General features: G+C 39.1%; 2 protein-coding genes across 2 annotated transcripts; one reads left to right on the forward strand and one right to left on the reverse strand.

The window, feature by feature from the left end:
- Positions 1 to 3,553: 3,553 nt before the first annotated feature.
- Positions 3,554 to 11,166, forward strand: LOC118207988 (signal peptide, CUB and EGF-like domain-containing protein 3). The gene is made up of 7 exons (XM_035382228.1): positions 3,554 to 3,586; positions 4,174 to 4,213; positions 4,653 to 4,820; positions 5,442 to 5,603; positions 5,992 to 6,189; positions 8,131 to 8,210; positions 8,641 to 11,166. Coding segments are annotated over exons 1-6 (603 nt in total). The 3' UTR covers positions 8,133 to 8,210; positions 8,641 to 11,166.
- Positions 11,167 to 13,107: 1,941 nt separating this feature from the next.
- On the reverse strand, positions 13,108 to 20,319 carry LOC118208015 (class I histocompatibility antigen, F10 alpha chain-like). The gene is made up of 7 exons (XM_035382274.1): positions 20,126 to 20,319; positions 17,402 to 17,665; positions 16,592 to 16,858; positions 15,728 to 16,018; positions 15,431 to 15,547; positions 15,309 to 15,344; positions 13,108 to 13,606 (listed from the first exon to the last, which is right to left on the reverse strand). The coding sequence occupies exons 1-6, from the start codon at positions 20,184 to 20,186 to the stop codon at positions 15,337 to 15,339; spliced, it is 1,008 nt and encodes a 335-aa protein (XP_035238165.1). The 5' UTR covers positions 20,187 to 20,319; the 3' UTR covers positions 13,108 to 13,606; positions 15,309 to 15,336.
- Between the last annotated feature and the right edge of the window lie 4,815 nt (positions 20,320 to 25,134).

The raw sequence follows: 25,134 nt of genomic DNA on the forward strand, positions 1-25,134 counted from the left end.
ATTGAGTGTGAACCTGTGGGGAAACATACCAACATTCATTAGAAGAGTTGCTGAATTATATTTTAACAGTTAAACTATATATAAATTCAAAAGACAAATTTGATTTAACTTCAACCTTCAGACATGCCTAGCCAAACCGAGTTAGCGAAGAAAATGTCTAGCCGCTAGCAGAAACCAATCGACATATGAGACCCACGTCTCTTCATCTTCTGGATGTCAGGTGATCCTGCTCCATACTACTGGCTGCAGCGAGGGGAAGTTGGGGGAAGGAAGCAATGGCCCGGGGAAAGCGAGATGGGAATAAAGCCTATTTGAGGGTGCTTTCACACCAGGATCGTTTGGTCCAGACTTATTTGATGCCAGGGAAATTACGATTCCCCCATGCTGAAGCTATCTTTTCTGTAACGTGTAATAGCTTATTAGACAATGCAAATGAAAATGTATAGTCTCTGAAGTAAAGTAGATTCCATTTTAGGTGAAATTTGACTTGTTAACTTGCATTTTAACTTTCAGTAATATTCCATGCAAAATGTCCTCTAACAGCAATTGATGTCATTCAACTATACTACACACACACAGCATTACAATAATCATTTTTATTACTTCTTATTCCTTGCTTGTATTGTAGGCGAATTTTAAGGCAGATAACAAAAAACATGGCATCAACTGCCTGACTGGGGCAAAAGTACCAAGGTAAGTACAGAGTTTGTGAGTAGATTTAATGGTATATTTATTTTTGTGCAAGGAGTGTGTGTACTCAAGTGCTAAATTGGTATTAATAATTTGGTGACTGCTGCTATGTTGTTCTGTTTAGATTTGGGAATATCTATTAGTTCAGTGGTCCTCAAATTCAGCCCTTGGGGACTAATGCGCATGCTGGCTTTTGTTCAAACCACAATTGCAATCCTAGAATTTTAATGAGTTGATAATTTTTTTTAAATTACACTATTCATATTTAGAGGGATATTTACCCTTTTAAGCCACAGTATTTCAGAAATAGCTATGCATGGCATGAAGAACTAGAAATACCGCCTCGCGCTTGTATGCCTCGGCCAAACAGTAGCCAGTTTGGATATAAAATGTCATCACTTCATCAAGGCTTCATGCATGTGATAATTCACTCCTTCCCTGGTTCCTTTTCCTGGCGTGGCGCCACGGCAAAATCCTTGCCGCCACACCATAATAATAAAAAAAAGATTTAAAAATAAATAAACAAAACAAAACAAAACAAAACAAAACAAAACAAAACAAAACAAAATAATAAAATAAAATAAAATAAATAAAAAAAATAAAAAAAATAATAAAAAAATATAAAAAAATATATATATATATATATATATATATATATATATATATATATATATATTGAATATAGCCTATATATTAAATTCATAAATTAAATTAAATTAAAAACGTTAAGCTTTCTAAATATTTCTGCCTAAATTCGCTTTCAAATCCATACTGCCGCGTCCACATATTTATTTTCAAAAAGAGCCTAGGCCGCGCGCGCTCCGTGCTTGCTCTTTTCTGAGGTGGTCGGAAGACTTGCAGCGCGCGAATGTCGCACGTTCGGTCAAAGCGTCACTTTTTTTTCTTCAGCCACCGAAAGACGAGGAAAAGGTAGGTAGCGGCGCTTCAAATATTAGCCTACAAAATACCATAGTGTTAACCAGTGTTTTAATTGGACCAAAATAAGTGCCGGTACCTACTCCTCAAAATACATACTGTTTAAAATAAATTAATGTTGGTAATCAAAAGAAGAGTCGGTACTCATATACAAGTCCCGACAGCTCCTGCCCATCTGAAGCACTGGCGTTAACCATCATTCGGTGATGACAACTGGCGGATCCTAACTCTGTTCGGGCAAGTGGAATGCCTCATGCAGTTGTCTGATCGGACAAGTAAAAAATAAATGTGATAAATATGTAACGTTATCTGAAAATAAACAGTGTTTGTTTGAGCCGAAGCGGAACCTGTTCCAGCTGAGCTACGTAGGCAACGTACCTACCATTTTTTTTAATCTAGAGCTAGCCTACTGTTATAATGGTAGGCTACAATACATCTGATTAAAATGGTGACGTGGAGAAGCCCGTCGGATGTCGCGGCCGCAAATTGTTGGCAAATCGCCAAAACAGCGCGAAAAATAATAATAATAATTTATGGCATTTCAAATGTTTGAGTGATTCAACTAGCCTACTTCAATTTCCATACTACAACATGGTGATTTTTTCCCATGAAAACGGAAGGGAAAGTGTTTATTTTTAAGGTTTTGTGAATGTAAAGAGCTAGCAAAACTGAGAGTTAGGCTAAAAGGGCTGCATTCTAGTGACGATTATGATTGTAACGAGAGGAGCAGTCTCACAAGCTGCTGCAGTGTCCAGAAATTAATACAGATAAAACTAGCTAATAAAAAATACATTAATCAAGCATCTAAGTTAGTTAGGAAATTTTTGTATCATGCTTCTCAGTAGAATTAGAATGTAACAGAACAGAATCTTTAAAGCCATTTTTCTCACTTTTTACTTTTTTTGCATGGACAATGCATATAAACTCTGTCATTGAGTGTGAGAGAGACACAGAGAGAGAGGGCTTTGAATGTGGACCCAGCTCAAACTATATTGTTAAATAAAAAGATAAAACATTCTAACTAAGTACTATTTTGTCATGGTAACAGTTAATTTAGCAGAAGAGTGTCCCTTTTAAAGTGCTATATGTAACTTTTCTTGAGTATCAATTTTGGTTATATAGTCCTATATTCTTGAAGAGTAGAACTTCTAGATGGACAGTGTGCTCTTTTAATTGTTCTCACCCCACCATAACTCAAAATACAGGCCTATCTTGCTTCAATATTTACAAACAATACAAGGGTTAACAAACCTTTTATGGTTTTAAAGTACATCTAAACTACTTTTTAGCTCTTGCAAACTGCTATTCCTTGTATCAAGAGCTCGTCAGAGCTATAAGATAGATTTAGATATTAAAAAATAAACCTTTAAGAAGTCTCAAGAGGTTATGTTTTCATAGTCTTAAACTTTTTTGCCTTTGCAAAAAAGTTTAAGACAGGTCAGGGATGGGTACCATTGATATGTGAAGCTTTTCAAACACTGTCGGCTCTCTTGTTCCGACAAACGTGGCCGAAGAAAAAAAATGAAACATTACTTACATACATCCATATACATATATATATTTATAAAAGCAGAATCATTCAAGTATCAAAATACAGATCGCTAGGGATTACTTTACAATCCAATACCATTTATCTCATTATAGTCATTATCAATATTACAGATTAGTCCCAATGTACTACCCATCACAATTAGCAAATGTGCAAACGCCAGAACTGAGCCAGGCCAATGAACCTCCAGGTGACTGCTGTCTATACGCTGAACCCACAGCACCATGAAGTACCTCTGAATAACACAGAATTTCCAAAAGACATGGCAGAAACCCAGCATAGTTCTGAGGATCTGACCCTGTTTTTTTTGTTGTTGTTTGTTTTATTCAAATCATCTGAATATGCGTTTTGAATATCATTCGCTAACTTTATTGATAGATGGCTGGGGTTATTCAGATCAGCAAACCTCACGTAAGCCTGAAACAGTTCCAGCATCAGTACATTTTAAAACATAAAATGAAAGAAAACAGCTATTTTAAATTAAATAAAAGCTACACTCCTCTTTCTTTTCTTTTTTTTAAAGAAATGAAACCAAATCCCTGTTAGTTGTAGTGTCAAACAAGCTCCAGTCCACAGCAGTAAGGAAGCCCACGAGACAAGCGTGTAGTCAGACTTAACAGCACAATCAATGCTATAAACAATCAGGTTACAATGTTAAAGGGGATTCCTTAAGCTCACAGGCTCAAACATCTTAAAGGACTGGTGGTTGAGCCTGGTAGTACCATAATTTCTGTTCGTGACTTAACCTCAGGGCTGTGTACCTGCTAACAGTACCTTTCATCTTGGACACAATTGTACCGTCACAGATCTGCCCATAGATGCAGCTTCAGCTGAACCTGGATTTTAAATTCAGTGCTACATTTAAATGTTGTTCTCTTCCCCCCTTTTATTTGTTGATTAGGTCAGCTACGCATGGAAAAAAGCACATTTCCGCACTGGACAAATTATTAGTTATATGTTTTACATACGCTGCATGCTGATTGTGCACAAATAACTAGGCACGGCCTGTCGGTGCCCGCAACATCACATCCTGTGCAGGTAGGCTGCATAGTCTATAGATGGCGCTGTTTCCTTCTCATTTCTTCAAATGAATTTGCAATCACTCATCCCGTTAGAGACACAGATGTCACTTTTGTTACTCATGTCAGTGTTGTCCTTGAATTTTCTGAATTGATGTTTAGGACACTTATGGACAGAGTGTTTTATGGGATTCAGTGCTTCATGCATATTTATAAATACAAATGCCCTTGGACACTGTGATCTGTTTCATTGTTCAGTTTGATGTCTCCCTTGGGGAAATTGTGATATTTCAACCGTTTAATTTCAAAAGAACACAGCAAAGAGTGCTCTATCCCACAGCAGCTCACTGAATACACACTGTTATCTAGTCACTGTACGTGAACATTATAGTGAGTAGACAACTGGAGGACCGTGCTTTGTTTTCCGAACTTTGAACCGTTTGCTTCTCCGAATGCAGGCCAGTGCCCGACGGGGTACTACTCCAGTGACGGGTTTAAGCCCTGCCAGCCGTGCCCGCAGGGCTCCTACCAGCCTGACCCGGGCCGAACGCTCTGCTTCCCCTGTGGAGGGGGGCTGAGCACCAAACGCGAAGGGGCCAGCTCCTTCCACGACTGTGAGGCCAAAGGTGAGCGGCCCAACACACCAGACTGGATCAGCCTTGCTGTGTGGCCTCCCAGTACTGTGGATTATTATCTTGCATATGGACATTTCATTCTGATCTACTGTACAGCCAGTCGGAAGCTGCAGTAGATAATATGAAATGAGATTGACTGTTGTAACTTGTAAAAACAACAGCAGTCATAAGCCTTTTAGTATTAGCTTGCTAAATTGAAATGTTTCTAATGTATTAAATTTATGTGGTAAACGCAGAACTGATATGTTTGAATATAGTCACACATTGCTATCTATAACAAAGGACATAACTCTGGGCACTGTCTCTTAGCAAGAGAAAAGTTACGCTCTACATTCATCATGTACAGTATTTACATCTCTTGTATAGAGGTGTGAGTTAAAATTATACTGAATCATATTGTGTCCAGTTAACAGGGAACTCTGTCAGTGTTGTGGGGTAATAAGATAATGCACCTGTAATAAATGTATTAAGGAAATGTTTTGAGAATGACATGTGATGGCTAGCTGATGTCTCACGTGTGTGTGTGTGTGTGTGTGTGTGTGTCTGCTTGTGCGTTTGTGTGTGTGTGTGCATGTGTGTGTGTGTGTGTGTGTGTGTGTGTTCTGCCTGCAGTCCAGTGCTCTCCTGGGCATTACTACAACACCACGGTTCATTGGTGCATTCGCTGCCCTCTTGGCACATACCAGACTGAGTTCCAGCAGAACTACTGCATCTCCACCCCTGGCAACATCACTACCAAATTCGATGGAGCCACCTCTGTCTCCCAGTGCAAGAGTGAGTGCCTCACACACATGCTGTCAGACTTCACCACCACACCCCGTTCATTGGCACATATCAAAGCTGTTTAATACACACTTCTATAGCATGTTGCTATATATATATATTTCTGGATGTGGGAATTATATTATTACTCTAGGCCTGCACAGAAGACATGGGTTGCTGTGGTTTATTCCTGTGGTACAATTCAGAGAGTAGTAGAAAATATGTCAACATTACCATACCTTGAGACTCGATAAATACTTGTAATGTCAAAATGTTGTCTTCTACACATCACGCTTCACCAGTCCATGTTTGAGGGTGCCTGTTTTCTTCCTGTTTTGTTAACTGGTGTCACACTCTCCTGTGTCATATGTGTGTATGTGTGTGTGTGTGTGTGTCGCAGATAGGGAGTGTGGGGGAGAGATGGGCGAGTTTACTGGCTATATTGAGTCGCCCAACTATCCAGGAAACTACCCCGCCAACGTGGAATGCACCTGGAACATCAACCCCCCGCCAAAACGCAAGATTCTCATCGTAGTGCCCGAGATATTCCTGCCCTCAGAGGATGAGTGTGGAGACGTACTGGTCATGAGGAAGAACTGTGAGTCATCGTCACACCTACGCCCACCCTGAGTGTGACAATGAACACCACACCACATTTACGGTCAGAAGGGATGTGTGTGTGTGTTTTTTTTACATGGCTAGTTGGTTATTTGAGGGTTCAGGTCTAGTCTATTTCACATTTCCCTGTGAAGTATCTTTGTGACAGTGCCTGAAACAAGTTATACAAATACAGCTAGACAAATTAAATTGAATTGTAGCCATCCCACGCTTTCTCTCTGTACCCCAGGCTTATTATATTCAGTCCAAAGAGCCTGCTGAATTAACAGGCACCGTGGAAATTCTTCACAGCAGCATAACTCACATCCGAGTAGGAACACGTCTGACCTGATCTGACCCAATATGGCTCTCTCAGACCTGTAGGCATTGCTTTTAATGAAAAGAACCATTCTACTTCTAGTCATTCAATATATTGTAGCAGAACCAGGGGTGTGGGGTTTTCCACGTCACAAGTTGAATAACTAAAACACAAAAACAAAATATAATTAAACAAGGAAAGTTTATTGGGGGAAACTCACAAAGGGGAAGGGGGGAAATCAGGCAACCAGTCCAATTCCACAATCCGTATCTGTATTCCAAAGTCCAAATCCAAAGTCCAAATCCAAAGCCGGGTTCTCAAACAAAACGAGTCGATACACAAGCGGGTAGTCAGGCAGTCCAGGTCACAACAGTAATTCAATCTGATATTTCGCAATGCTCTCTCTCTCTCTCTCTCTCTCCTCACCAAACGCGTTTCCCTCACGATACTTTGCAATTACCTCATGTTTCGGCTCTCGCTTTATCCCCGAGCCTTGATTGCGTAATGACCGACCGGTGCGTCTGATTATTGCCGGAACACCTTCCGTGGTTCGGGGGTGGAGCCAACGTGCTGCCAGGTACCTGTTCTCCACTACCAATTCCTGCCGTCTGTCACAATATGGAGATGAAATATATGAATTCAAATTATATATTTTTTGTATATTGCAATACTGCACAAAATATATGGGCAAATCTATGTCATTGCCACTTTCAGATATTGCTGGGAAATATGATAAATATATTTCACAGCAAAAACTAAAAATATAAATGTTAAATGCACAATATAGAAAATGTTTATCCTGTGAAACTAGTCCAATTTTAAAATTTGTTTTTATTCATTTCACGATTCACGAGAAATCAAAATGGCAAAATGCCTAAATGAAAATAAGGTTTTTCAGACCACAAGAATGACAATTCAACCAATTTTCCAAAGAAAATGAATCTCTGGCAGTCATGAATCTTGCACTGTATCTGGGTTATGTTCATTTTTGTTCTGTCTAACAAAATTAAGCCCCCTTTATTTGAAGTTTGAGGCTTTTTAATGTAAAACTTTCTGGAAAAATACTTTTCCAGATAAAACCACAATTTCCTTTGCTATTTCACTGTTGATTGACAGCTCATAACAAACTTAATCCTTGTATTTTAACACAGGAATAGCTGCTGACCAAATATTTATGGAAATTATGAAAGCAGATAATAGTAGATACGTAACAACTTAGAAAGCAAATAATATAACAAATAATAATATAATTTTTGCCTGTTTTAGCCTGTTTTATATGTTGCTACCTCTAAAAGTATTTATTCTACTTTGGAAGCCAGCTTGCTTTCCTGTTTCCTGTTTAGATTGCTAATAGGCAACTACAGTACCTCCTGAACTATGCAGCATAAGGACCGTGATTCAGAGGAATTCCCAGATCTACACACACTTTCACACAAAATCTGCCAGAGAACAGTCAGCAAGGCCTGATCTGAAGTGATTATACTCACCCAAACATGTACCAGGTTTTAGAAAGAAATCTGCATTTTATATCGGTTTAACAGTGGCTTAGAAATATGGCAGTAGAATTTGTCATGTCAGTAGATGTGGTTTGGGAAATGTCAATGCTTTGTTTTTATGTTTCAGAGGACTATGAACAGCTGGTGGAAAACATTGTGAGGGATGGAAGACTCTACGCCTCTGAAAATCACCAAGAAATCCTCAAGGTGAGAACTCAAGGCAACAAAATGCAAAGACCAACCATCCAAAACAATACTATCCCACTGTGTTTACTACTTAAAATAATCAAAATATAGTATCTACACCTCAACATCATCAAACACTGTATAAATAAACCAAGGCCCTTAAACTCATTAATAATTCCTGTTATAGAGTGACAACAGCATTTTAACATCAACCAAACACTACCTCTCTCAGACATTAAACTATTTGTGAATGGACGTCAAACTAAACATTTCCTCTTCCTGTTACCTGATGTTGTCTTAGTGTATGTATTGTCTTCCTGGGTCACTCTGTGCAATGTGAAGAAAAACAGCAAAGGAGACCCTCTAACTTTTAAAATGGCCGCGTTGTACTGCACACAGAAAAGTCTGAACGCTGTTCTCAGGTGTTTGCTGGTTCTCCTTTTCTCTGCAGGACAAAAAGTTGATAAAGACCCTGTTCGATGTGCTGGCCCACCCACTCAACTACTTCAAATACACGACCAGGGAGTCCAACGAGATGCTGCCCCGCTCCTTCATACGCCTCATCAGCAGCAAAGTCTCAGAATTCCTGCGGCCATACAAGTAGTCCCCGGGCCCCGCCCTCCCCCAACGCCACCAGGCCCCGCCCCATACCTGCAGGGCTCCTAGCAACAAGACAACACGGAACTTTTACTTTCTCCAGCGGCTTTGAAAACATACTTCACTATGCAGACTTTCATGTTTGGCTTTGTTTTTTGTTTTTTTTCTCCCGCTCCTCCCTCCCTCCAATCTGCCACTCACAGCAGAGCTTCGCCCATCAAAATCACATCACACGTAGACTTGGTTAGACTTTTGCGTCCCGTATGAATATTTGTGTTTATATGTTGTTTGTCTGTTTGTTTTTGTTTTCATTATTTTTCCTTCCTGAGAAGAACCCCCCCCCCCCCCCACTGAGCATTTGGCTGCTATTTGCAGATGGGTCCACTGTCCCAATAATCTCTTATTACAGTAATAAGGGAATATTAAACATTTCAAAAGAAATGTCTTGCTTAGCCAGGGTGAGGGAGAAGCAAAGTGCTTTTCTTTTCATTGAACATTTAGGAATACTCTGCCAACCAAGCAGTGATGAATTATTATGAATTATGAATATTAAGAGATGAATGTAGTGGCCATTTGGTAAGCCCTATGAATGGGATCTACACCTGGCAAGTGAGAACAGGCCTCCCTAAAAGAGTGGCTTATTATGGATATACAGCCACCAGTTTCAGCCCAGCTCCAGCTCTTACCAAATCCCAGCTCATTTATCCTTTAATAATTTTACAACATTCTATGACCTCTACCATTCTCTCCTAAAGTAGGGTCTTTTTTTCATTTCATAGCATTCAAAACCAAATGTTACGAGCTCTTAGAGCAATTTTCTTATTAAGATATTGCTGTTAAAACAGTTGATTTCTTGTATCTGTTCGGTTCGTTTGTGTTGTATTATTGTCTGTTGCTTACTTTTAGAACAATTATTTTATATTCCAATTAACTAACTTATCAAAGCGAAAAAATATAGGATTGTTCTTTTTTGTTTGTTTTTTTTCGAACATAAAATGAGAAAATCTTTGGGAAAAGAAAACAGAGCTGTATGTGTGGGAGCAGTGCTGTCATAGCACTCCACACTGTGAAAGAGGCCGAGAGACGTCTTTGCTGCTCGCTCCGAAAGGTCACTTTAAAACTTCGATCTCGTCTTTTGACCTTGCGTTTTAGCCTCCTTCCCTCAGGAGGACCCCCCCCCCCCCCCCCCCCCTCCTGTTTCTTCACGAGGAAAAAAGCATCGTTGTTATAAAAGGCTGCATTTAAAGTGGCGATTAAAGGATAGACCGGATTCTGGCACACGTACGCAGGTCAGTTATCGAGGACGGTCAAGCTACGATCCCAGGACCGTGATAACGAGTTTATTTTGCGTGCTGAGAAAGGAAGCTCTTTCTATGGTAAACCGGTTTCGTTGTTTTCAGTGAATGTTGTAATTGACCAACGGACTTAGACGAGGGTTGTGCCCGAGGGTTGACTTCCCCGGAGCACGACCCTAAACTACGTACTGCCCTCCTTGCCCCCCTCACTCCCTAATTCCAAAGACATAACTTCTCCCCTTCCCTATATCTCAAAAATAGTCTGTCCCGTTAAAGCCAGCTCTTCCAAAGACTGCCCCCCATGGCAGGACAAATGATTATCTTGTGCACTAGATCAAGACTTGTCACCCTACCTTTGTTGTATGTGCAATGAATTTAGTCTCCATATGTCCTTTTCTGTGCATAAAAAAACCAAGAACAATATTTAAAACTGCCAAAACTGTATAATGGAATGTCTTAATTTTATGTTTTGAAAGAATTTATTCTTAGGAGTAATTATAAGATATAGTGACTAGTTTTTGATTTTGCCTTTTAAAAAAGAAAAGAAATCTTGCATCCCTTACACTGAAATTCACAAAAAAGATTGAATAATCAACAATGTGTACATAAATGTATTTCTGAATCGACACCAGTTATATTTTGAGAACGACTCCCTCTGTAATTGTTTTTGAGATGCCCTTTGAACAGAACATTGATTTCTGTACTTGTTCAGTATTTGCTTTCTCACTTTCAGGAGTCAGTTTGTACTTTACGCCAGATCGTTGTTTTCATTGTGAATACAGAAGATGTAACTCTGGGTGGTGCACAGGTACAACTACATCACCAGCCAGTGATCCGTGTAATAATTGGTGGTTCAAAGACAAAAAAAGGCAAGGATGTTGGACTCCTGGACAGACATTTCAGTAGAGGCACAGATGGTTGTCCTTGTCATGCTCACCCATTAGCAGAGAAGCTATAGTAGGAATGCCATTGATGTATTCTTTTGAATGTTCAAAAGGCCAACCTTCAAGTTTTCTTGTTGCCTCCAGTATTTATATCTGCTTTGTTTTTGGTTATTTCTTCCTACATATCACCATTCAACAACCCCCCCCCCCCCCCCCCCGACTCCTGCCTCGATTCCCTCCCCACACACCTTCTATTCATGCCATTTCCCTGCAAACTCATAAGATCCCCCTCATCCTTTTCTCTCTGAAACTGAACACATGGATGTTTTTTTTGGGTTTGTTTTGTTTTTCTTTTGCTTTTTTAAATAAGAGTTTGCTATGATTTATCATAGAGTCGATAATGGTATTTGCACTTGAAAATTGTTATTGCTCATGTAAAAAGTGTCTGGATTTTGTATTTTGTCTTTTTTTAAATGAATGGAATTGGTGTTCTTAACCTCGTGGAAGCTTTCATGTTTTCATTCAATCCCCTCTGCATATCAAAACATAATTTCATCAACAGAAATCTGCACAAATCTGCAAATGACTGTTACACATTTAAAGCGTATTTAAATGTACAGTCATTTTAATGTAAAATGTTCATGACACATAGGAGCCAGGAGTAGGTTTTTGGCACTTGGGAGTTGACGCATGAATCTTAATATTGTGCTGTCATTTTGACCGAAAAGAACACGTGTCATCGGTACATTCATTTAACAGAAAAAAATAAAATGATTCACAAAATTGACAAATTAGAAGTGAACCTACGGTGGAAAGTAAGCTAACTTGTGGAAGATGGATCTGTGTCTAATTTAAGGCCCAGCAGCTCTGTAATTTAAGAACTGGCCTTGTGTACAAAGCAGAAATCATTTCCACGCCTGTTTAACAAAAGATTTTTATTTGTATCTGAACATTTGCAGAATGTTTTGCCAGGTGAAAACATATGTATTCCACTTTATCAGAATTTACACAAAGCTATTTGAAGCTCTAATACCATGCAAGGATATAAATACTGCTATAGGCTATGTATATCTTTTGTGTGTGTGTGTGTGTGTGTGTGTGTGTGTGTGTGTGTTTGCCTTTGACACAAACACTCTGTTAGGTTTATTTGTGCCACAACCACCTCTGGCCAACACAATTCAGTTATCTTTTCTTTTCTTTTTTTGGAACACAATAACACCCTTTGTCCAGTCATGATGACCCTGTAAATGCTACCTCTCTTTCCTGGGCTCTTAAACAGTCTTCCCTTCACAGGAAGCAAACGCAGAGATGCCTAAGATCAGACCCAGAACTGACACTACAAACATAGAATGGCACCGGTGTTGCTGGGTCTGTAAAACAGTGTAATGAGTAGTGCATCAAAATTTCATTGTGATTATTACATAAAATAATACATTTAAAAAAATGTAAGTTATGAAAACAGACGATTTATGCTTTGTAAATGTTAGTCATTTTTCAAATATGAAAATGTATATATTGTAATTGTAATATATATTGTAATCAATGGCCATAGGTACACATGCTACTATAGAAAATATTTGGCTGATTCAAAATCATTAAGAAACCCATGTACTAACTGTTCTTCAAGCTGCCTAACTCACCTTAACCCTCAGACTCGCTGTTTTCCTAATTTTCCTAACCCTAATTTGAGCCCTAAAACTTAATTGAAACCATAGGTACTTTTGAAAACATCTAATTACTCATTTAGAATTGATGAAAAACAAAGCTAAAATCATGAATTAAATAATACAAATGCAAAATAATATGGTTGAGGTTATTTAAAAAATAACCATTTCCCTGAAAAAATATGAATATATTATGAATATATTTTTACATTACATTACAGGCATTTGGCAGACGCTCTTATCCAGAGCGACGTACAACAAAGTGTATAACCATAACCAGGAACAAGTATGACGAAACCCCTAGAGAGAAGTACCGGTCCAAGTACAGGGAACAACCGCATAGTTCAACTTGGACCCTGATGGTTAAACTGATTAACACTAACAACGAGAACGGCAACAACACAATCTATGGAAAAATAAAAATACATAAAAATACAAGTATGACCATATATTTATGGTCATAGGTACCCATGCTACTAGAGAAATTTTTTGTCTCATCCAAAATCCAAAACAAACCCATGTCCTAACCTTTCTTTAAGCTGCTGAACACAGCTGTGAATTGCCTCAACCCTCAGACTCAACTTTCATTACCCTAACCTTAATTGAATTGGTTAAATATCTGATTTTTCCATTAAAATTGATGGAAACTGCAATTTAAAAAAATACAAAACGTATTTGAAGTGATCTATTTAAATCTGCAAATATACAAAGCTATATAGTCAAAACAATTGGATAATCCAAACAAAACAAAAATATCAGAGCTCTGCTTCTATAATAAGTTTCAAAATAAAATAGTGTCCAATGTCCATCTACCCAGATGGTATGATTTGTCTTAGTATTATGGAGGAGATCTCTAAGCTTATCTGTAGTTTAGTAGAGATGGGATGCAGTGCTGATCCGTCTTCTCCTCTGTAGCACTAGTGCACTGTTCATGGGTGGTGAATCGTCCACTGGCTCGGCCAAAGTTATTTTCTTCTCTATCAGAATCAAGCACAGAAAAAACCAACCGGAGAATTCAAACAAAACAACACAAAAAGGAATCCGCAGCATGCAAATGCAGATGTTAAACCAATGATAAACTTAGTTGTGTTCTTGTAAATCTTTTAACAGAACTGAAAGTTAATAGTTTAAACTAGTTCTTTCCATGTAGCTAGTGCTGTGTCTCTTGAGCCGCTTTTCCACCGCAGGGTACTGGCTCAACTCGACTCTACTCAACAGTTTTGGTTTGCCATCGGGTAAAAGTTGTGGATAGTACCTGGCACCTGGTACTTTATTTGGTATCACCTCCATCAAGGTTCCAAGCGAGCTGAGGCGATACCAAAAGATGACGTGAAAACACTCCAGACCACTCAGAGAGAATCATTTTCATTTTCATTTTCATGAGGCGTCGCTATGACGACCAGCTACATTGACGGGGGGTACTATCTGCAGTGGAAAACAAAATACCTGGTACCAAAAGCGAGTAGAGTAGAGTCAAGTCGAGTTGAGCCGGTACCATGCAGTGGAAAAGCTGCTTTGCAGTGACTTTTGTTGTTCTGTTCAAGTTAGTCTGAACCCAGTACTTTTCCATAATGCGCCACTAGTGCCCTCTGCTGGGGGAAACACAGCTACTACGAAACAGATAATTACCCTTTATTGGCAATGTTCATATTGAGTGGGTTACAGTAGCAGCAAGTGTCTTGGATAACACAAGTTATGTGTTGAAAGCATATGATGAAAACCTAAAGGCTTGATGGAAAATGCATTTCATTTAACTTGCAACGCTTCCATCACGACACTTGAGTGACCAGATAATCACAAATGCAAAATAGCTTAATTTCATTGCACTTAATTATCTCAGTAAATGCATTCATAATAGATCTGGTCCATTTTTCAAGTAAGGTAGGTAAAGGCTAAAGAACATGCTGCCCAGATCAGTGAAATTGTGAACTTGGTGTTCTACACAAAATTCAAAAATACGTCTAAGCAGATATACCATTGGAGGAAGACGCATTGCGCAGCTGAAAGTGAGAGCGAATGACCAACCAGCAGGGGTTGCTGGTGCACAATGAGGCATTGTCATCCTGGATGATGCTAGCATGGCCCAGACAATACCAGACAATGGGGCCTATCCATGCATTGGAGCAGTACTTTAACATGATGAGCTACCAGCAGCCCAAGAGCCTTAAAGTTAAAGTGCTCTACAGATGTGCAAAGTTCAGTGAGTTTTGCTATGCATGAACTTAAGTTGCATTGGCAGGAAAAGTCATCAAATAAAACTAAAACTAAAACAAGAGTGGCTCCAGCACCTGTGGTGCTTGCCCCCCTAATAATGAAAACAATATATTAATAAGATAATAGGCATATGGGATGTTGACAGTGTCGTGGCAATTGCAGATGGCGTTCTGCATGTCCATTGAAGCGCACTTGATTCAATATACCACTTTACAGCAAACACTCGCACCAATAAAAGTAAGGCACTTGACTATTTTATAGCAAGAGAACCATAATTACCAGAGTCTGCAATTCCATTGAATACTAAAAAGAAAATTACTCATCCTGACCAGGTACAATAAATGATAGAGGAGTGTGAAGCTGGGTCTTCAGACTCTAAAACTGAGAGCACAAACCATCAGCGATACATCTTCAGAAGGGACAGAACAGTATACTCCTCTGTAACATTAAAATTTAGACACTTACCTTTAGCAAGCAAGTATCCAAAGGAGGTCTAGATGCCTGTAAAAAGAGAAATTTATTAGGAAAACAATATTACACCCTTTCTTCATTCCACACATACCAATAAATACCGGTTATGCCCTCACCTCTGCATCTCTTCTTATAGACGATAAACGCAGGGATGGCAAAGATCAGAACCAGAACCAGAACAAGCACTACAACCATAGAACTGATGACTGCAACATTAGCGCCTTCACCTGATTCTGTAAAACAGTGTAATACATTGACAAAATCAGTAAGTAAATTGGTTAATGTTTATGGAAAGTAGCAGACTTTACAAATATGCACTTGCACAAAACGCAATGTTCTTCCACCCTGTCCCACTGACTCCACAATAATACAATAATGTGCTGCAGAACATGTACAGTATTTACGTGCATTACCCCAGTTGATGTCCAGCTTGTTGTCCAGAGTAAGGTGTGTGACAGAGCAGGTGTAACGGTGTTTCTCTCTCGCTTTCTCCGAACTGATACTAAGGGTTCTCCTCGTCTGGTACGTCCCGTCTCCGTTGGGTAACACCTCCCCGAAAATGAGCTCCTCGTCTGGAATGGGACGGTCGTCTCTCAGCATGGTCAGTTTGATGTGCCGGGGGTAGAAGCCAGTGGCCAGACAGCTCACCTTCACCACTCCAGTCTCCCTGCATGTCTTCTGGATTAGTCTGACTCTGGGCCGCTCTGAAGGGGGAAACAACAGTGCATCAGCCAGAGAAGTAGCTGTTATACAGGGACACAGGGAAGCTGAGATTCCTCACATGGGATGGAAATATACAAAAGTTAGTGAGAAAAATGACAGGTTATTGCTGTGATGGGGGCTTGACCTTATATAGCCGAATGCGGCGCTATCGAGTAAATATACCTTTCCTCACATCCACAGCACTGCAACATACAAAGACACTGAAGCCCAGAAAAGGTAGTTGCAATTTAGCCAGAAAATCATTTACATATGAAACATAACAAAAAATAAGAGAAAACAGCCTGGTCATACAAATCATTAAAACTATAAAGGGCAGGTCTGGGCCCTCCAGCAATAGGTCAGACCAAAGAGCCTCCCTACCAAACCAATCAGAACTGCAACATATACTAAGGTAACAAAATAAGGTAAAATATATAGTGAAATGCAAACCTATTGGGATACAATTTTTCCTGGCCACAGGAAATGTAACAGTACAGTAATTCCACACTGTACAGTATCAGGGTGTAATGAACATGCATTTTAGTCAGGTGTATGTTGAAGGTTATAATCCTTACCTTTTCTAAGCACAATGTTCTTTTCTTTCTCCAGATAGTACTTCAATGTTTGGACACAAATAGGCTGATAAATATTTATTAATTCCATTAGAAAAATCTCTGCTGCCTTTGTGGTCCATATAAACTCTGGCCATAGAGGGTTGACTGTGTGATTATGCAAGTCAAAATGCATCACTTTTATTCCATCATAAGCATCCCACACCATGACCTGACTGGGCTTGTCATTGTCCAGCACACATCCAGCCAGCTTCTGATGAACACGAACTCCTTCAAAACAAAGAAAAAAGGCAAATAAGCCAGAAGTTTCAAGCATCAACCCACAGTATGTTCTAGACTCAGTTTGGTATAAAATAAGAATACATGTAGTCTAGTCTACTCACAAAACCAAAACTTTGAATACTGATTCACAGAAACAGTCTTAATGCCCTCTTACTGCTGGCTGTTAGTAATTGATTCTGTGAATGTACCGTTACCCTACATTTAGGATATTTTTTTTTACTGCAGATGATGTAACTGGCTCACTTTGCCAACTTGCATATGGGCTTCATCAACTATATTTGAGCTGTAGCTTTTTCCAAACAACCTTATCACAGATTCTTATTTTCTCCGAAAATTCACTTAGATCATAGGGTCATCCCATCTCTGAACAATCCTCTGAGTCAGCAAACAGGAAACTTACCAGTATGGCAAGCTGGCACGCTACGGACAAACCATGGCCCTTTTGTATAATAGTGTAATGAAATTTAATGTAGTGTGGTCTTCTGAATGTTGACGGGGCCTGAACTGAACACCTGCCCGCACTCAGCTCACCTCCAGTGTGATTGCCGAAGAGCCTTGCACGATGTGATGGATTTTTCATGTAAGTGTACATGTCTTCTATCACAATGTTTGCACCTAGAAGCATAATATCTTCAACTCCCTTTGTGGAGCTTGGTTGGCTTCGAGAGACAAGTTTCTTGATGTTGCGGTCATAGTACAGCACCTGAAGATCATCCACAAATCCCAGAATACTGAATTCTGGGAATTGGGTCTGCCCGTGAATAAATGTTGCAAACACCCACATTGAGTGTGAACCTGTGGGGAAACATACCAACATTCATTAGAAGAGTTGCTGAATTATATTTTAACAGTTAAACTATATATAATAAATTCAAAAGACGAATTTGATATAACTTCAACCTTCAGACATGCCTAGCCAAACCGAGTTAGCGAAGAAAATGGCTAGCCGCTAGCAGACACCAATCGACATGAGACCCACTTCTCTGTCAGGTTACGGGAGGGGGGGTTAGGACCCAAACGCAGAGTGAGGGGGAAAAACTCAAAACTCCAAATGATATGAACAAAAGACTTTACTTAAAAAAGGGAACAAGAGGGAACAAAAGGCCTCGCAGGGCAACTCTTCAAAAAAACACAAGGTAAATCTACAAAAACACGGAACCACAGAAAATCCAAAAGTCCAAAAGCACGTAGAAAACCGAACATGGGTAGGAACACACGGGGCAGGAACATGAGCAGAGGCATACACAAACAAACAACCAACACTACCAAGGATCCAGCACCTGAGTCAAGGAAGAAGGGAACTTAAATAGAGCAGACACTGATGAGACACAGGAGGGCACCATGAACAATCAGGCCACAGAGAGGGAAGGGAAAACGAGACAACCAAAAACCAATAATTGAACAATTGAAAACAATAATACAATTAGACATCATTTTTATTACTTCTTATTCCTTGCTTGTATTGTAGACAAATTTTAAGGCAGGTGACGAAAAACATGGCATCAACTGGCTGACTGGGGCAAAAATACCAAGGTAAGTACAGAGTTTGTGAGTAGATTTAATGGTATATTTATTTTTGTGCAAGGAGTGTGCGTACTCAAGTGCTAAATTGGTATTAGTAATTTGGTGACTGCTGCTATGTTGTTCTGTTTAGATTTGGGAATATCTATTAGTTCAGTGGGTCTCAAATTCAGCCCTGGGGGACCAATGCGCATGCTGGCTTTTGTTCCAACCACAATTGCAATCCCAGAATTTTAATGAGTTGATCATTTTTCTTAATTACACTATTCATATTTAGAGGGATATTTACCATTTTTAGCCACAGTATGTCAGAAATAGCTATGCATGGCATGAAGAACTAGAAATACCGCCTCGCGGTTGTATGCCTCCGCCAACCAGTAGCCAGTTTGGATATAAAATGTCATCACTTCATCAAGGCTTCATGCATGTGATAATTCACTCCTTCCCTGGTTCCTTTCCTGGCTAGATCAATGACTCTTTACATATTATAATTTCTAGTCACCCAGGGTTGCTTTCCAATGGCTCTCGGCACCTAAGTCTCAGGGGAGAGCTTGCATTTGAAAGGGCACAGCTTAAGTACAATCTCTAAACAATGAGGTCTAGCCAGGAGGAAAGGCTTCATGCATGTGATAATTCACTTCTTCCCTGGTTCCTTTTCCTGGCTAGATTGACCATTTCGATATAAAATGTCATTACTTGATCATTGTATCCTATTAGACATTTGTGTCTAACAATAATACAGTTATTGACATATGTGTTATTTTCCAACATGTGTAAACTAGTGTGTTTTATTAATGATCAATTGGAATCAACCATAGGTTGGAACCATTGTTCCAACCATCCCACTTAGAACAACGCAAAGGAAAGGTGAGTTTTAACACAAACAATAGACAAATTTACTTTCATTCATTCAACAATGAGTTTCTATGTGAATGTACAACATCCTTCACTCTTTCCGTATAACAGTAGGCTATGTATCAAATGCACTTTGTACTCTTGGCAGTAGGCTACTATGGTTATTAAAGTCGGCAAAGACATATAGGGCACTAAAGCATATAATTAGCTGTACTTTGTACTGATAAGACAAGTGGCTCACAATAAAACGTATTCTGAATAAAATTATTGAATAAAAGAAAGCAAATACATGGTGTAGATTCTGACACTTTAACGTTTAAACTTTAACATTTGTATTGCAGATAACATTTTTGGGCATATTCAGAGGAATTGCCACAAAAAACAGGACACTTTTGAAGCCACCGTCAACTGCAGTGGCGAAGCAAATAGACTGCAGAGGGGCAAACGGAAAACAAGCATTCTCGTAACTCACATTAAAGGGCATTGTTTTTGGTAAGTTTTTTATGAATTTAAAAAAACTACATATCTTAAACAGTAAATCGATTAACGACCTCTGGCTAACCAAAACCTATAGGCCGAAGTATAGGCTTAACACGCCTTTTGCACGTTACGAATCTTAAGTTCACCAATCGGTTTGATTTTACAGTAGAAAAAATTACGTTGCTAAGTATAAAGTTTTTTTGTATACATAAGACATTCACATGAAAACAAGTAACGTATGCTAATTACAAATTCGCTAAGCCAATCCGTTGCTATCAGCTGGAATGCTTGTTTACCCGCACAAACATCCACCGCTGTCAAGTGCGTGGTTTGCTTTCAACCAAGCTGGTGATTTATTCAAACCGTCATAAATCAATGGATATAGGCTAAATATTTTACCTGTGTTGACAACAGTTACTGACGCCTGTAAAAGAAAAAGAAGCGCAGTTATTCGTTCCATAACTTCTTAAAAACCCAACACTCCAAACTTCCCGGCTGCGTTCGGATCCGAGTTTAATACTTCTTCAGGACGTTTCATGGCCGTATGACAGCCACACCTTAAGAGCTTCTCTCTCCCACCTAATTTCCCCCACCACCCACAAACAGTTCGTCGCTGCGGTCACGCCAACTGCACCTGCATGATGGGACCAGCTATCCGCATTTAAAAAGTTTGTGCGCGGTCTACATTACTGTAAATCACTTTACAGTAAATCTAAAGTTACTACTTGCTATCCGCACTTAAAAATTGTGCGCGCAGTCTGCAATGCTCGTTTACAGTAAATCTCTTTGTGGCGCGAATCTACCGCAGATAAAATTACGACTTGCGATTTCAATAAGCCAATAAATAAATACTCCAGAATTCAGTATTAAATGCTCTACAATGGAGTATCTCCAAAATGGCAATTAAATATTAAAATTAAAATTCCATAAAATAATCAAATCAAATCGTTAAACTCAGCTAGATATCTGAAGTCCCAGGTAGTCATGGAAAAAGTGTTTTCACAGTAGGAATCTGGATTCATGGGATGGTAAAATCCTCCAAAATGTTCATTCAATTTCATACATACCACTTTTTAAAATTCAATAAAATTATGAAATCAAACCATTTTCTGCAAAGTCCTAAATATTCTTGAAGACCTTCCCAGGTATTCATGTACGGGATTTTGTGCATTTTCACTGTAGCAATTTGGAATTATGGGATTGGACAAGATCACAAGAAAACGTTTGCTATGTCAAGATCACCAGATAACTAAGGCCTCCGTAAATTTTAAATTTAGAGAGAGGAGGTGGCGCAGTGTGGAAGGGAAGAAAAGCGAAAAAAATGCGTGGAGACGCAGCAGCAGTTTTCTGGTATTCATTTTTATTACTTCTTATTCCTTGCTTGTATTGTAGACAAATTTTAAGGCAGGTGACGAAAAACATGGCATCAACTGGCTGACTGGGGCAAAAATACCAAGGTAAGTACAGAGTTTGTGAGTAGATTTAATGGTATATTTATTTTTGTGCAAGGAGTGTGCGTACTCAAGTGCTAAATTGGTATTAGTAATTTGGTGACTGCTGCTATGTTGTTCTGTTTAGATTTGGGAATATCTATTAGTTCAGTGGGTCTCAAATTCAGCCCTGGGGGACCAATGCGCATGCTGGCTTTTGTTCCAACCACAATTGCAATCCCAGAATTTTAATGAGTTGATCATTTTTCTTAATTACACTATTCATATTTAGAGGGATATTTACCATTTTTAGCCACAGTATGTCAGAAATAGCTATGCATGGCATGAAGAACTAGAAATACCACCTCGCGGTTGTATGCCTCCGCCAACCAGTAGCCAGTTTGGATATAAAATGTCATCACTTCATCAAGGCTTCATGCATGTGATAATTCACTCCTTCCCTGGTTCCTTTCCTGGCTAGATCAATGACTCTTTACATATTATAATTTCTAGTCACCCAGGGTTGCTTTCCAATGGCTCTCGGCACCTAAGTCTCAGGGGAGAGCTTGCATTTGAAAGGGCACAGCTTAAGTACAATCTCTAAACAATGAGGTCTAGCCAGGAGGAAAGGCTTCATGCATGTGATAATTCACTTCTTCCCTGGTTCCTTTTCCTGGCTAGATTGACCATTTCGATATAAAATGTCATTACTTGATCATTGTATCCTATTAGACATTTGTGTCTAACTTTGTCATAATTAGCATATGAATTCTTGAGTTATGGCCAAAAATGTGCTTTGTGAGGTCACAGTGACCTTGACCTTTGACTACCAAAATCTAATCAGTTCATCCTTGAGTCAAAGTGGACGTTTGTGTCAAATTTGAAGAAATTCCCTCAAGGCGTTCCAGATATAGCGTTCACAAGAGAATGGGACGGACGTGAGGTCACAGTGACCTTGACCTTTGACCACGAAAATCTAATCAGTTCATCCTTGAGTCCAAGTGGACGTCTGTGCCAAATTTGAAGAAATTTCCTCAAGGCAAAAATGTGTTTTGTATTCTCTCAAGGCAAAAATGTGTTTTGTGAGGTCACAGTGACCTTAACCTTTGACCACCTTTGACGGACGGACAACCCGAAAACATAATGCCTACAGCCACGGCTGTGCCGTCGAGGAGGCATAATAAAAGTCAAACATTCACATTGCGCTATATTGCAAACGACTGCATAAAAGGATTACCGTAGGTTGGTGTATGTTTTATAGCAACACTGCCCCAGGCACAGTGGGGGGCGATTCCAGAACAGTGGAACGTACTTTTGAACCTTGAAAAATAGCTAGATTGTGCGAACAGATGTCTCACTCTAATCCACTTCCAAATGGCGCTCAGGTGTGAGCGTGTATTGGTGTGGGCAGACAATGTGGCAACAGTGTTATATACAGTGGGCTCCAGAATTATTGGCACCCTTGATAAATATGCACAAAAAATGCTTTAGACTAAAAAAATAATACAGTTATTGACATATGTGTTATTTTCCAACATGTGTAAACTAGTGTGTTTTATTAATGATCAATTGGAATCAACCATAGGTTGGAACCATTGTTCCAACCATCCCACTTAGAACAACGCAAAGGAAAAGTGAGTTTTAACACAAACAATAGACAAATTTACTTTCATTCATTCAACAATGAGTTTCTATGTGAATGTACAACATCCTTCACTCTTTCCGTATAACAGTAGGCTATGTATCAAATGCACTTTGTACTCTTGGCAGTAGGCTACTATGGTTATTAAAGTCGGCAAAGACATATAGGGCACTAAAGCATATAATTAGCTGTACTTTGTACTGATAAGACAAGTGGCTCACAATAAAACGTATTCTGAATAAAATTATTGAATAAAAGAAAGCAAATACATGGTGTAGATTCTGACACTTTAACGTTTAAACTTTAACATTTGTATTGCAGATAACATTTTTGGGGATATTCAGAGGAATTGCCACAAAAAACAGGACACTTTTGAAGCCACCGTCAACTGCAGTGGCGAAGCAAATAGACTGCAGAGGGGCAAACGGAAAACAAGCATTCTCGTAACTCACATTAAAGGGCATTGTTTTTGGTAAGTTTTTTATGAATTTAAAAAAACTACATATCTTAAACAGTAAATCGATTAACGACCTCTGGCTAACCAAAACCTATAGGCCGAAGTATAGGCTTAACACGCCTTTTGCACGTTACGAATCTTAAGTTCACCAATCGGTTTGATTTTACAGTAGAAAAAATTACGTTGCTAAGTATAAAGTTTTTTTGTATACATAAGACATTCACATGAAAACAAGTAACGTATGCTAATTACAAATTCGCTAAGCCAATCCGTTGCTATCAGCTGGAATGCTTGTTTACCCGCACAAACATCCACCGCTGTCAAGTGCGTGGTTTGCTTTCAACCAAGCTGGTGATTTATTCAAACCGTCATAAATCAATGGATATAGGCTAAATATTTTACCTGTGTTGACAACAGTTACTGACGCCTGTAAAAGAAAAAGAAGCGCAGTTATTCGTTCCATAACTTCTTAAAAACCCAACACTCCAAACTTCCCGGCTGCGTTCGGATCCGAGTTTAATACTTCTTCAGGACGTTTCATGGCCGTATGACAGCCACACCTTAAGAGCTTCTCTCTCCCACCTAATTTCCCCCACCACCCACAAACAGTTCGTCGCTGCGGTCACGCCAACTGCACCTGCATGATGGGACCAGCTATCCGCATTTAAAAAGTTTGTGCGCGGTCTACATTACTGTAAATCACTTTACAGTAAATCTAAAGTTACTACTTGCTATCCGCACTTAAAAGTTGTGCGCGCAGTCTACAATGCTCGTTTACAGTAAATCTCTTTGTGGCGCGAATCTACCGCAGATAAAATTACGACTTGCGATTTCAATAAGCCAATAAATAAATACTCCAGAATTCAGTATTAAATGCTCTACAATGGAGTATCTCCAAAATGGCAATTAAATATTAAAATTAAAATTCCATAAAATAATCAAATCAAATCGTTAAACTCAGCTAGATATCTGAAGTCCCAGGTAGTCATGGAAAAAGTGTTTTCACAGTAGGAATCTGGATTCATGGGATGGTAAAATCCTCCAAAATGTTCATTCAATTTCATACATACCACTTTTTAAAATTCAATAAAATTATGAAATCAAACCATTTTCTGCAAAGTCCTAAATATTCTTGAAGACCTTCCCAGGTATTCATGTACGGGATTTTGTGCATTTTCACTGTAGCAATTTGGAATTATGGGATTGGACAAGATCACAAGAAAACGTTTGCTATGTCAAGATCACCAGATAACTAAGGCCTCCGTAAATTTTAAATTTAGAGAGAGGAGGTGGCGCAGTGTGGAAGGGAAGAAAAGCGAAAAAAATGCGTGGAGACGCAGCAGCAGTTTTCTGGTATTCTTGTTGAACGGAAGATAGCTAGCCTAAAAGCTATAGCTAAGCGGTGCTGTGTAAATTGGAGTAACAGCCTATCCATACCTTTCCCAGGGATTAAACCAGTTAGAGGATAAATCCTTGTGTCGGCCGGCTGTTTCGAGATACCGCTCACTCTACAGAAACACTGCAAAGACGAAGCGCTTACACGGTCTTACAGTTCCGTTGAATGATTGGAGTGTAATATTTTCCACGTGTGAGAATTAAAACATTGCTCTGTACTCGTAATATTTATGTTGTAGGATTCCATAGTGGGATTCCAAAGTTTCAGATTGCAATATAGTTCCCTTTACACTCCAAAATAACCCTCCAAGATACACACCACAGATTCATAATTAACACAAATTAAAATAGAAAATGAATTGGAACTGACATCCTATTAAAATTGTTTCACGCAAATAAATCAAGCAAAAAAAAAAACGTTGGTTGCCATTTTTATCATGTATTAGTTGTACAATTATGAAAAATAATAATTAAAAAAGACTGG

This window comes from Anguilla anguilla, chromosome 11 (assembly GCF_013347855.1).
Source record: "Anguilla anguilla isolate fAngAng1 chromosome 11, fAngAng1.pri, whole genome shotgun sequence".
Lineage (NCBI taxonomy): Eukaryota > Metazoa > Chordata > Actinopteri > Anguilliformes > Anguillidae > Anguilla > Anguilla anguilla.